Source organism: Frankliniella occidentalis, unplaced genomic scaffold (genome assembly GCF_000697945.3).
Source record: "Frankliniella occidentalis isolate FOCC.00 unplaced genomic scaffold, Focc_3.1 Scaffold29, whole genome shotgun sequence".
Classification (NCBI taxonomy): Eukaryota; Metazoa; Arthropoda; class Insecta; order Thysanoptera; family Thripidae; genus Frankliniella; species Frankliniella occidentalis.
In genome coordinates, this window is record NW_026267159.1 from 1,903,103 (window position 1) to 1,915,612 (window position 12,510).

The window sequence follows — 12,510 nt, forward strand, 5'->3', positions numbered from 1 at the left end:
CGGGCGGGGCTGGGCGGGGCTGGGCGGGGAGCAGGCCGCCCGCAGACAGCTACCATACCACAGCCCGGCCCGGCACTAGCGTTCATTACAAACAACATGTTATTAAACTGCTTACTGCGGCGCGCGGCAAAACTTGTGAAATATTGTTTCCTTTGATTTGATTTTGGCAACACTGGCTGCCGGCGAGCTGCCGCTGTTCCGCTGCTGCGAGGGGTTTGCCAACCCGCGGCGCGCGAGTCCCCCCCCCCCCCCCCCTCCGCACTCTTCCTTCTTGAGCATCTCCCGAACGCATTTTTCTTCGTTTTATTTTGCGCGCGCTTCCACGACGACCGGGCCGGCTCAGCCACCCGCAGGGGGAGGTCCTGTGGGTCCTGCCTGGACGTGTCGGTGTTTGGGATGATGGCCCCCCGCCCTCCTGCAGGGAGGGCCAGCGCCGGCACTGGCTGGTAGGATGATGTGGAATGCAGACAGGACGCCGAAAACAGGAGAAGTGCAGCGCATCGGGGCAGCATCTGAGGCGCGAGCATACTACTTGGTCTCGTAGTTGGGTCGGATGAGGCCGCTTCGGTTAGCATGGAAACGGCCCGAGAGCGAGCTTGAAGAGGAGTTGACCGACGAGTCGCTCTGATCAAGTTGAACGGGACGTCGAGAGCCAGCCTTGCTCTTCTCGTGCAGGACGAAACGAGTGGAAAGGGAGGGAAACTCGAAAAGGTTTGGTCTGGTGGGCATGTTGAGAGAGTGAGAGCGCAGGAGACCCATTACCGTCGGACCGTAAGGTAGGAGAGAAATTGCATGCGGAGGTCGCACCGCACGCTCGCTTCGGTTCCAGAAACTAGAGCTGGGGCCGGCGCTGTCGGACGGCAACCATGACAATGTGCGGTAACTAACAATAGATGTGAACCACGGGCGAACTCAATTGCCGTTTTTTCCCGTACCCGTACCCGAGACGACTGCAGCCATGAGAGAAGGGCGCCCTTCTCTCATGCTGCAACGCTGCAGACGGTCTGCGTGGTTGATGATTTCATGCTCTGTCACGGAGAGCTAATGTTTAATCTGTGAAACGCGCACAGTATCCTGTTAAATTTGTTTGGAATATTAATTTATGTACAGTATTACAATTTTTGGGGGTGTCTGCTGCTGTCTTCCTTATTAAAAATGCCCCCCTCCCCTCCCTTTCCCTCCCAACCCCTAATCAGTGCATCTGGCCGACGCCAGGCCCACCCCGCCCGGCCGACGCCCGACCGTCGTGCCCATCCCATCCTCCTCCCGCACGAAGCCGTGCCTTTATGAACTTGCACACAGCCCGGAGCTTACGGCCGAGACACTAACACAACAAAAAGTAAATTAACTTAACCGCGCAGTGCCCGGCCTTCACCTGTGGGCGTTACACTGCGCGCAAGAGACATGCTGAGCGCATACAGGTAAGGCCGGCCCCGGCCCACGGCAAAAAAAGATATCCTGAACCGTAAGCGATCTGCTTGGTTTTCGAGTTCACGCGTTTTGAAGGGATCTGCTTTAATTTGAAGATGTTCTCTTTATCGTGTGTGAGCGTGCGCCGGCATCCTGATATGGGTCCAAGGGGCAAGTCTTTAGGGGGCAGAAAGAAAGAATGGAGTATAGCTAGATCTGGTTTAATGTTCCTCTGCCACTTCAGTGAGACTAACGTGTCTGTATCATCCAAAAATTAGCTGAGAGCTACTACCCTTAAGGCCATCAGAGCTAGCATATTTGCTATTTCACTCCTTTTATTTTATTCCGTGTGTTGTGCCCCGACTTTCCTGGAATTTCACTGTCTATGACGCACCACAGCAAATACCTATGTCACCGCTCGCCCGCTCCGCCCCCCCCCTCCCCCCGTGGTCCGCTTATTCGTTGACGCGGCGGGACTCGGCGAGAGCTGCCGTCAGGTGGACGGACGCTCGGAGCGCCAGCAGGGAGTGCCCGCTCTGCTGCTCGCCGCCTCCCACCTTCCAGCTCCCCCTCATATGAACCGCATCACTCCATAAAAAAAGTGGGGCGGAACCGCGGGGCCATGAAAGCGCGCTCTGAAGGCTCGCCTGCGAGTGCCCGCCGTTGCCCGCGTCCCCCACGCCCACCCCCCTCTCTCATCCCTGGCCGTGTCCTGAGGTCCCCCAGGGGCGGCCACGTGATGTCTGGCGAAATTTTCGGCCGGCTGGCTGGAGTGGAGGTGCAGCATTCCAATAGCGCCGGGGGGTGGGGCGGGGCGTGACCGAAGGGCCCGGCCGGGGTCGGAGGAGCCCCCCCCCCCCTCTCCACGACAGGGGGAATCATAAACTCGTTGCACTTCTGTTTCTAATACGGTGTCGAGTGGGGAAGACATAGAATGAACTGCAAAATAAAAAAAAATGTTTGCGAAAGAATACAATTTTTTTTGCACCATGGATGCTAAAAACCCTGGGAAAAACTGCAAATGAAAGTTACAAACTTTTGTGTTGATTTTATTAGAGTGTGGAAAACGCTCATTTTTGGGTGCGCCGAGGGGCGTGGAACTGACCAAAAAAGTGTACACGTGATTGTGTCAAGACAATCACTGTCTCACATTGTGTGTGATTGTGTATGATCGTGTCGATGATAGCTTCTGACGACCAGGGGAAAATCACTCAGGCACGTAGCGTACAGGCTATTTCATGGTTTACAAATAATGTAAAGAAAAATATTCGACATTTGAGAATTTCTAGAGACTGTATGGATGTATAATAGTTTGCGGCGCCCTGTGCACTGTCACGATGACAGCTTGCATTAACATGTCAAACTCCGTTTGGTAACAATGAAATTTATGTGAAACATGTCGTTCGAACTTCGATTTTTGATCATCGAGTATTATTGTTCGTCGTTACTTAATGTTTTAAATCTTAAATTTCAGTTTAAAGCCGGTTTCCTAGAGTTCGGTTGTTTGTGAACGTCTTGTGTTTTGTGGATGTAAATGCCCCGTGAAAATACTTTTATTTATACATTTTATAATGACATAGTTTAAAAAGTGTCACAAGGCGTGTGCGCGTGCTCTGCCTATGGCTATGCCGCCAGCAGCTCTGCCCTCGGCTCTACCACTGGCTCAGCCCTTGGCTCTGCCCGCGGCTCTGCGCGCGGCTTTGCGGCCTGCCCGGCTCTGCCCGAGGGCCTTCACTGACAGTGTACACCACTCAATAGAACAATTAAAAGAAATCACTACGGAAAAATCAAGGAAAAACTGGAAAAATCGTTTAAAAAGCATTTAAAAGATCAGAAAGAAACGTTCGTAAACCTTTACCAATCTTACAAAAGGAAAGGAAAGATCAGTTGTTTGTTTTTTTAAATAAATGCTTTAAAAATCAGAAGAAAATTAAGAACAAATAGAAAGTGGTTTACGCTTGTCTCCATAGTGAAGGACTGCTCGGCTCTGCCCCTGGCCCCGTACTGTCCGCGGCACTGACCCCGGCTCTGACCGCGGCTCTGCCCCTGGCTTTCCCCCTGGCTCTGTCGCTGGCTCTGCCCCTGGTTCTGCCGCGCGCCTGCCTTGTGCCTTGTGACTAGGCTCACGTCGGTGGCCTGCCTTGGCAAACGACGGAAAGAGAAAGACTCTAGGTTCGACTCTCGCTCAGGGCCGTCGTCTGCTTATTTCCATTTTTGGGCGCCATTTCTATTAATTCTGTCTCAAGAATGTCTCCAAACCGCCTCTAGGAAATATTTCAATTCTGTCTCAGCAACCTCACCAAAACGAGATGTTCTCGAGACTTTTTCGAGAAACCCGTGTAATAGCTCCTAATTGTCTCAACGCGGTCTTGTCAAAGTCTATTGCGGCTCATGACCTGTCTCAATACAGTCTCAAGAAATTCTCCACAGCATCTCTAAAGCGTCTATAAAGTATCTCGGCTCGAGACGGTCATCAAGATCTCTATATTTCAATATTTAAATATCCATTCAACACTGAAAGTTGTCACATAGTGACAAGCACTTGCATCTGCACGCCAGTGTGTTGCAAATGCATCATCTGCTGAAAAGTTCAACTTTGCTGTCATTCTTTGTGGTGCGGCGTGTTTCCTTTTCCTTTCTCTCTGGTTTTTTTCCGGACAGCGGGTAGTACACGGCTCGGTGACGGGAAACACAATACCACTCACAATTTGCCGTGTTTTCTTCTTTGATAATGAGTTGAAACATTTCATGTGCGGGCCTCTACAAAAGACGGGCCCCCCTCTGTGAGGCTACGCAAACTTGTAGGTCCGGGCACGGTGTGGCACGGGGCACGGCGCAGCCCCCCCACAAAGCCCACACTGGAAATGCAAGTGTGTGAATGTCGCTCACCTGCAGGTGAGCGACATTCCATTCGTACACTTAGGGGGCTAAAGGTGTGAATTTTTCCTAGAAAATTCACACGTTTACCCACCTAAGTGTACGAATGGAATGTCGCTCACCTGCAGATGAGCGACATTCACACACTTGCATTTCCAGTGCAATTTAATGGGCCCCTCTTCTAGGGAAGGAGCAGAAAAACAAAAGGAGGCTCCAAGGACGACAGGACGAGTGACCTGCAGTGCGAGGGCGGACCCGAGGGCGGATCTCCCTCACCCCCCACCCCCTCCCCACCCCTAGAGTGGGCGTCGCAGTCGCGCGGCGGGTCGTGTGGTCCGGGCCGCCCGGGCGGGGAGGTGAAGGGATGAGGCCCGATGTGCCTGCGACGTCTCCGCCGGGCTCGTCCGCATCGCCGCCGGGCGAGCGCTGCGCTGCCGGTGGCGGGCGGGGAGGGCTGCCAAGGCGAGGAACCCTCCACAGACCTAACCCAGATAAACTTATACCTCGCATAAATCACGGCTAGTCAACTTCGCCTGCCACATAACGGACGCTTCTTTGAGCGACGAGGAAGCAATCGTCGGGCCAAGGCGGGGCGGTAAGAGTCCAGGGTCGGACCTCCCTCTATTTCTTACTCCGCGCGGAAGCCTCCGCGGTCTTCTTTCATATATGTCACTGACTTGGAGCGTTGTTTCCCCCCTTATTTGTGGTGGGGTGCGCCGCTGCGCTGCTGCGCCACCAACCGGTCTGGATTAGGGACACGCGGGCGGGCACCTCTAATCCGGTTTGAGAAATTGCCAACGTTCCCATCACGAGACGACGCCCCCGCGCTCTCCACCCTCACCTCAATTAACTAAGTACCAACAACGCAGCCAATTTACAGTGGTGGGGTTAAAGAAAGCCCTGTCTGCAGATTTGGTTTTGCATTTCTTTGTTTCTTAACAACGTCCTAATCGAACTCTTCGGAAAAATTCCTACAGCACATCCCGATTTTTTGATCACAATTTTGTTGTGGTGGTTGTGTGTTAAAGTATTGGTCGATGAAAGAAAATGCAATCCGGATCTTTCTTACTTTCAATAAAACTTTATTTTTTTATACAAAGGAATGCGTTTTGCAACTGTTATTTACATTACCCGTTATTAGCACGGCTTAGCAAAACAAAAAGAAACGAAATATTAGTTATATACACTCTTATTTACAAATATTCTGTTTATCTTTTAGTCGTAATGCCGTTCAGGAAGTATAGTATATTGCCCTCGAAGGTTTCTAGACATCGGATAAGTATCCTGGAAAAGTGTTGCGGCCATTGTAGCAAATTCAAACGTTTCAAATGTTTTTGTGACCTTAATCTGACAGAATTACCGCCTTTTTAAAAAGGGAAATCACAAGTAGTTTCCAATTATGGCTAGCACGGAAGAAAATATGTCACGACATCTCCGTAGGCAAAGTGCGTTCTGATGAACATCAGTATGGATGCAGAGTTCACGAAACGCAAGCGTGATTTTCACGCTCCGTAAGCGCGCGGCCAATCGGGAACCGACCTTCATCACGCCTGGCGTAAAAATTTTGCTCGCGTTTAGGAAACTCTGTCACCTTAATACTCAAACACATATGGAAAGTTTTACGAAAACCGTAATAAGGTTTTACTTTATTGCCTAACCCACGGCATGATGCTCAACAATTATCTGACGCGGTGGCCAATATAAGCCCAAGAATTCGTATAAAACCTAAACTTAATTAGGGGTTAAATACACAAAGGCCTTTAGGTAAATTTCCATAGGGTACACGCGCACATGATTAAATTCGAGAATAAAATGAGGGGCATACACCATGAACTTGTGAAATGAATTTTTAAATGGAAGATGATTGAAATGCAATACATCAAACTGAATCTGATAGTTTATAAAACAATTACGCATTTTTGAACAAATTTGCAAAACATTTTTTTTAAGTGAATAATGATCTCAGCAAATTCTAACACATTTCACTTGCCGGAAAAATTTTCACAGCTCGGTTCCTTTCCTGACAAGAGTAATGCGACGAATGGCGACAACAGTCGTCTCTATGTCTGCACTCGTTGTGTATAAATTTATGTACAAAAAGCATTACCATCAGTCACCCTCACCCAAGCCGAAAACAATAACAGAAATAACAAAAACAATTATGTGCTCCTGCACGGGGGAGCCAAATAATACTGATAAAAATATACACGTTAGTACTCCACAGTGCACGGCAGCGGTGCCAGCGGAGGGGCCGGCCGGGTGGGCAAGTTGAGAGAGTGAGAGCGTTGGGGGCAGGGAAACCATGCCCATTACCGTAGTGGGACTAGCGAAAAGGTCGTACGGTTCGCTTCGGTTCAACAAATGTGAACTAGGGCCCTCCCGCCTCCTCTCTCTCTCTTTTTCTCTGTAACTCTGCATATTATTTTTTTTGAGCCCAGGGGCAAGCACCCTCGGCCGCCACCGCTGGAACGCCGGCTCCAGCGGCACAACCATTACGTAACTTACTTTTGTCACACAGGACATATCACATACAGTTTCACCACGAGTAGTGTTCACACCACAACTTGTTATCTGTCCCGGCCCTCCGCCCGGCGGGGGCGGCATGTGGGGGCGGCGCGCGGGGGCCACCCGGATGCGGAGGGGCGGCCGGATGCGTGGCGGCCAATGGCGGGCCGTCCTCCGGGGGCCGTGAGAGCGGCGCGCCCCCCGGGGGGCCCCGGGGTGGCGGCGGGGGAGGCGGAGGGGGGCGAGGCCTATTCCAGGGCGGCGCGGACCGCAGCGGGGCCCGGGGGACCAGCTCGGAGTCCTCGCGGGGGCCCTCACGGAGGCCCTCACTATGAGGAGTGACCGTGCCAGAGAAGCGCGGCCAGCGCGCCGAACAGCAGCGGCCCGAGGTGCGACGTCTGGTGCTTGCCCTGGCCGCCGTGCTGCATGGCGGCGGGGAGCTCTCCTGCAAAACGAGGAATTATTCGTGTACTCCGTGCGAGCAAAATATGGAAATAAGGACAGTTTGCGAAACTACAACTTCGTTGTTGTAAAATCATGTGATGACACTAAGGAAAATAGTAGCAAATTTACAGGTAATTTTCCGTAATGTGTGTCGTGAAATTGCTGTATGAAATTGTACATTTACAAGAACTTCGTATCGACTTGGAATTGATTGAGAAGCAAAAGTAGTCTGTCATAGATTTACAACATATTTATAAAATATAAAATTTAAAACATCGAAAGTGTAAATTTACGAGTGTAATTTTCGCAGTGGGTAATTTTTCCTATTTAAGAATTATTTTTGGACTTACCGTTGAGCACGAGCACGCTGACGGTCTGGTGCTGCGCGTTGGACGGGTTGCACTTGTACTGGCCGGAGTCCGAGGGCCGTGCCTTCCGGATGAGCAGCACGCTGGTCGTCGTGTCCCCCCTGGCCGTGGTCACCGTCACTCCGCCGCGCGGCGACTCGTAGCTGATGATCTGGAAAGGCAGCGCATCGAGAGTGACGGACAGAAACTGCAAGGGGTTTTTCCTTCTTTCTTTAAAAGTAGATTGCATGAATGTTAAAAGAATGGACGCGGAGAAAATAGAGTTGAACAGTCTGTGAGAGATGTTTTGGTCAAACGATCACATTAAAACAAACCATGATTTGATGACTATACATAGTTTCTATTTACTTTGTAAATGAAACAAATTGTTGTACAAACTGTGTTATTGGCCGCTGCCCTTACCGAGTCGTTGTGGTTCCAGTAGACGTACGCCGGTGGCTCCGGACTGTACAGGATGACACACGTGAGGTTGATGGTGGAGCCCCGGTCAATGAACAGCTCCGGCCCGCCCACAATCTCCGTCTTTGGTTCTGAAACAAGGGAGCGGAAAATGGGGTTGATGAGACACTGAGATTATCTCTTGCCTTTCATCTTTGCGGGCTGCCGGCCGCTACAAACAATCCTCCCCCTCACAAGCGGCGCAAAGCGGCGCAAAGCAGCAGCAGCAGTGGCGGAGGCACTTTTAGATTTTTCCCCTCGAAGGAAAAGAAAGACATTAGTTCCCCTTCCCTTCACCCCGGCCGCCTCACTGTGCTGCGTCGCGAGAGAAAATAATAAATCGCGCGGGGGAGAATTTTCCAGCGTGGTAAACTCCAGCCGTGGGGGCGGGAGCGGGGGCTGTCCAGGGCGCGGGGCCACGGGCGGGGAGAGAGGACACGACAGGACAGTTGTTGGCCTTATCAGCTTATCAGGGTGGCCAACCGAACGTGCCGTAAATCGCCAAGCAGTCGCACCAACTTCCAAGGTGGCATGCCCGCTGCTGCAAAGGCTGGCGTGCCGACCTGCCGCCCTCATGCTCCCGCGCTCGGCCCGCGCCGTGGCATGCACACCTGCACACGCGCCGCACAAACAAAACAAACCCGCGGCAACAGGGAAAAACGAAACTGTCGCGAAACATTATCGTCCGCTGTCGAAGCTATTGCCGCGCGCCCTTCCCGCGAAAGTCTGATCGGCAGTGACTTTGCGCCGCGCTGCTGCCGTCGAGGACGCCCCTGATGCTGTCTGAGGACCTCCCCGCGAGTGGCGGCCCAGACGACGCCGTGCCTTATCTCGCGCCGGCCCGCGCTGCCGTCTCTCTCGCACTCATTACCGCCGCGAAGGAGAGCACGGTGGAGCACGGCAGAGCACGAGGAGGCGGGAATCTAGTTTTGCGCCTAATGAACTTTACCCGGTGCGTCCCGGTGGCCGCGGCGGGCGCGGCGCGGCTTCCGTTGACGAATGCGGCGCCATCATTGTCAGCGCCGGCCGACAACAAAAGGGCCCGCTCGCTTGGCTCGCTATGGGTTCCGCCGCCGCAGAGTCGCTCGCGCCGCACAAGAATTAAAATATCTGCAATTTATGCATCATTGCGCAAAGTGAAATGAAGGCAGCAGCGGGCGGCGGGGGAGTCAACAGCGTCAAAGGCTCTCCATCTCTCGCTCGCTGGGCTTTCGAGGAGGCGCTCGCAAGCGAAGCGGCGCTGCCGCGCCCATTGTCACCACCGAGATCACGACAACCATTACCAACATTATCACCGCGATCACCAGCGCACTCCATCATTCTCACCAGGCCCTGGCGCACTGTGGCGCCCTCCAGACGCCCCTCGGATGCCCCCCATCCCCCCCTTTTCCCGTCTGGCCACACCGCAAGAGCCAGCGCCTGCACATAATGTGGTCAAGACGCTATGCGTGCAGTTCAGCCTCGTGTTCTTACTGGTAGCGTCGTCGTCCCCCTTGGCCCCGGCGCCCCGGCGGTCGGTACATAGTTGCTGTTGCTAGTGTGTACTCACACTAAAACGTTAGCTGGCAGATTTTTACTCCCTGCTGCGCTAGTGCGAACGTCCCAAATTGCACCATAGTGTACGGAAAGTGTCCAATCGCTTTTGTACGGGTGAAAGTTGTCCAGTCCTTTTTCCGCACTTCCAGGTGCGGAAAATTGTCACTCGCACTGTGCTCCTGATTAGAACGACGAGCGGAGGAGGCAAGTGCGTCCCAAAAGCACGTTGGAATGTTCCACGTCGCATATAAAACATTCTGGTAAAGCTGAAATGCAGAAGAATGCAGGGAACAAGAAAACGGAAGTTCCATGTAAAAGCATGGTGATTTCCGTTTTCTTCTTCCTTGCATTCTTCTGCATTTTGGCTTAGGCTCTGTTGCGAGCTCTGTTTCGAAATCATCAGATGGTATGCCACACGGACTGTGGTTGTACGTCGCTGTGCTAAAGGCCTGCAACTGCCCACCTTTGGTTTTTCCGCTTTTCCAGTGAACTCGAACTCCAACCCGGACTCGAATCGTACTCGAATCACTAGTACCGCGTTTGCGGCAACGTCGAGCATTGCTGAATCCAATTGGCCAAGCCTGCATGAGATGAAGGTAGAGGAAGAGAGAGAAGGGGAGGGGGGAGGGGGAGGCTACCCACTCTCCAAACGTTAAATATGAATGGTCGTAAATTTGTCTCTGGGCTTGAGGGAGGAGGGTGGGAAAGGGAGGGGATGGGGGCAGCACAACTCGGCTGCATCAATCAATCAGTCAATCAGCCACTCCGACGGGTCCACCGTCTCTGGGGAATATCAGAGCGGCTGGGCTGGGGGATGAGAAGTTTGAGGGATAGGGCACAGAGAAAAAAAATAAACTCCAGCGGTTTCTCCGTTTATAAAAAAAGGAATGGAAAAAATGAGAGAGCAGAAAACGAGAGAAGGTATTGAGAGCGAGGCGAGGAGGATGCTGGAGGAGGCTGCCGGAGAAGGCGCGGGAGAATGCGCTCCGGAGCCGGCGGGAGCGGCAGAGCGATCGGACGCATGATCAAGTGTCGGGAATGATGGACTGTACGGGAGGAAAAAAGAGGGGGTTCGGTTCAACACCACTGCAGGGTGGGGGGCGGGGCCAAGGCGGAGAGAGCGAGCACGGGCGATGAGTTCTCTAAACGAGGGGCCGACAGGAGTGTGTGAAGAGCGTCATCGTGAGCTCCAGCGGCGCGCGTACTCCCCATTTCAATATGAACGAACGGTAAGGGGAAAGGGTAAGCGAGGGGGAGTTTACGGAGCCGATAATAGGAATTGGAACGAGACAGAGGGCGGCAGCTTGCCGGCCGACCAGACAGAAATAAAGGAAAGATATAGGGGCGCAGGCGCGGCAGGAAGGGGGAGAGGGGAGACTGGAGCACGGCGCTGGCGGATTTGGAGAGATGATCCTCCGAGTCGGAATGACACGCGTGAAATGCAATAAGCTCGTCCACTGCTTAGATAGATGGATAGATAGAAGGTGCGGCGTGTGAAAGAAGACTCATTTTCTATCCTATCTCGTAGGAGCCGCGTGAAGGATGGAAAAATAATAAAATGGATGGCGGGAAGAAAGAGAGGTACGAGGAGGAGGTATGGAGTGAGGGAGCACGGATTACGTCGTACTAATGCGGGAAGGAAAGCCGTTTGATGCAAAACTAGGTTAAAAACTACTCTGAAAACAACGGCAACGATTTACTTGTTCCAGGTGTTTTTAAATTGGAGGAAAAAAGAGACATTTCGCAGGCAATAAATTTGCTTAAAAAATTATCTTGCATCACACATGAGATACTGTCGGCGAATAAACAAGCAGGCCCGCCCTTCCGCCAAACGGAGTTGCCAGCTCCACTTCGCTGCGCCGGCAACTCCGTTCGGCAGGGGCCGGGCCTGCTTGGCCTGCCGGCGGCGATGGTCGGGCCTTCGGCCCGACCATTTCAGTCCCACGATTTACTGATATGCATAATCAAATAAATAATGTGACCGGTAAATCACTTATATATATTTTATATTTGAGTAAACTAAAGCGTCCGGCGGGGGGGCTGCGGCCCTAGAAATTTGCTGCTTGGACATGACAAAAGACTGTAACGGGGCAACACCGTGACTACACCCCACCCTTCTGCTTTGCTTAAGGGGTGCTGAACCTCTAAACAGCAGTTTTTGGGGCATTTTTGATTATTTTCTGTTCAGAAAACTATGAGGTATATTCTAAATCGGTTTGCGGTATTCACTTTCCTCTACTATTGAGGTTCTACACGGATTTTAGTTTCGTAAAGTCAGCAAAGTTTCTTGGTTTTCCAGGGTCTTTTAACTTGCAATACCAAAAAGAGTAAAATTCTTGCGCGCACGAATTTACGGACACCATTGCACCCACAGCTTTCTTATTTTGGGGGGAGGAAGGTACTACTAATACCTACAAATTGTCACAGGATTTTTTTGATCTGGCCATTTTGCAATTTTTTGTGGCAAATTCAAGATATTTTCTTTTTGTAAAATTCTTAAATTTGCCACAAAAAATTTCAAAATGGGCAGATCAAAAAAATCCTGTGACAATTTGTAGGTATTAGTAGTACCTTCCTCCCCCCAAAATAAGAAAGCTGTGGGTGCAATGGTGTCCGTAAAATCGTGCGCGCAAGAATTTTACTCTTCTTGGTATTGCAAGTTAAAAGACCCTGGAAAACCAAAAAACTTTGATGACTTTACGAAACTAAAATTCGTGTAGAACCTCAATAGTAGAGGAAAGTTGGTACCGCAAACCGATTTAGAATATACCTCATAGTTTTCTGAACAGAAAATAATCAAAAATGCCCCAAAAACTGCTGTTTAGAGGTTCAGCACCCCTTAAAAAAGATCGGTTTTGCATTTGCATACTATCCCTTTCCCACTCCGGCTCGCTCCTTCTGATCCCTATCCGCCCACACGCGAAACCTTTCC

General features: G+C 51.6%; 1 protein-coding gene across 4 annotated transcripts in view; it reads right to left on the reverse strand.

Annotated features, from left to right (window-relative positions):
• Nucleotides 1-5,348: 5,348 nt before the first annotated feature.
• The window catches only part of LOC113213992 (zwei Ig domain protein zig-8-like), a 199,684-nt gene continuing 192,522 nt past the window's right edge, over nt 5,349-12,510 (reverse strand). For all 4 annotated transcript variants that reach the window (XM_052265681.1, XM_052265680.1, XM_052265682.1 and 1 more), the window contains 3 exons: nt 8,007-8,134; nt 7,587-7,755; nt 5,349-7,237 (listed from right to left, as the gene is read on the reverse strand). In XM_052265681.1, coding sequence (XP_052121641.1) covers nt 7,122-7,237; nt 7,587-7,755; nt 8,007-8,134 — 413 coding nt within the window. In that variant the 3' untranslated portion in view covers nt 5,349-7,121. The remainder of the gene's footprint in view (nt 7,238-7,586; nt 7,756-8,006; nt 8,135-12,510) is intronic.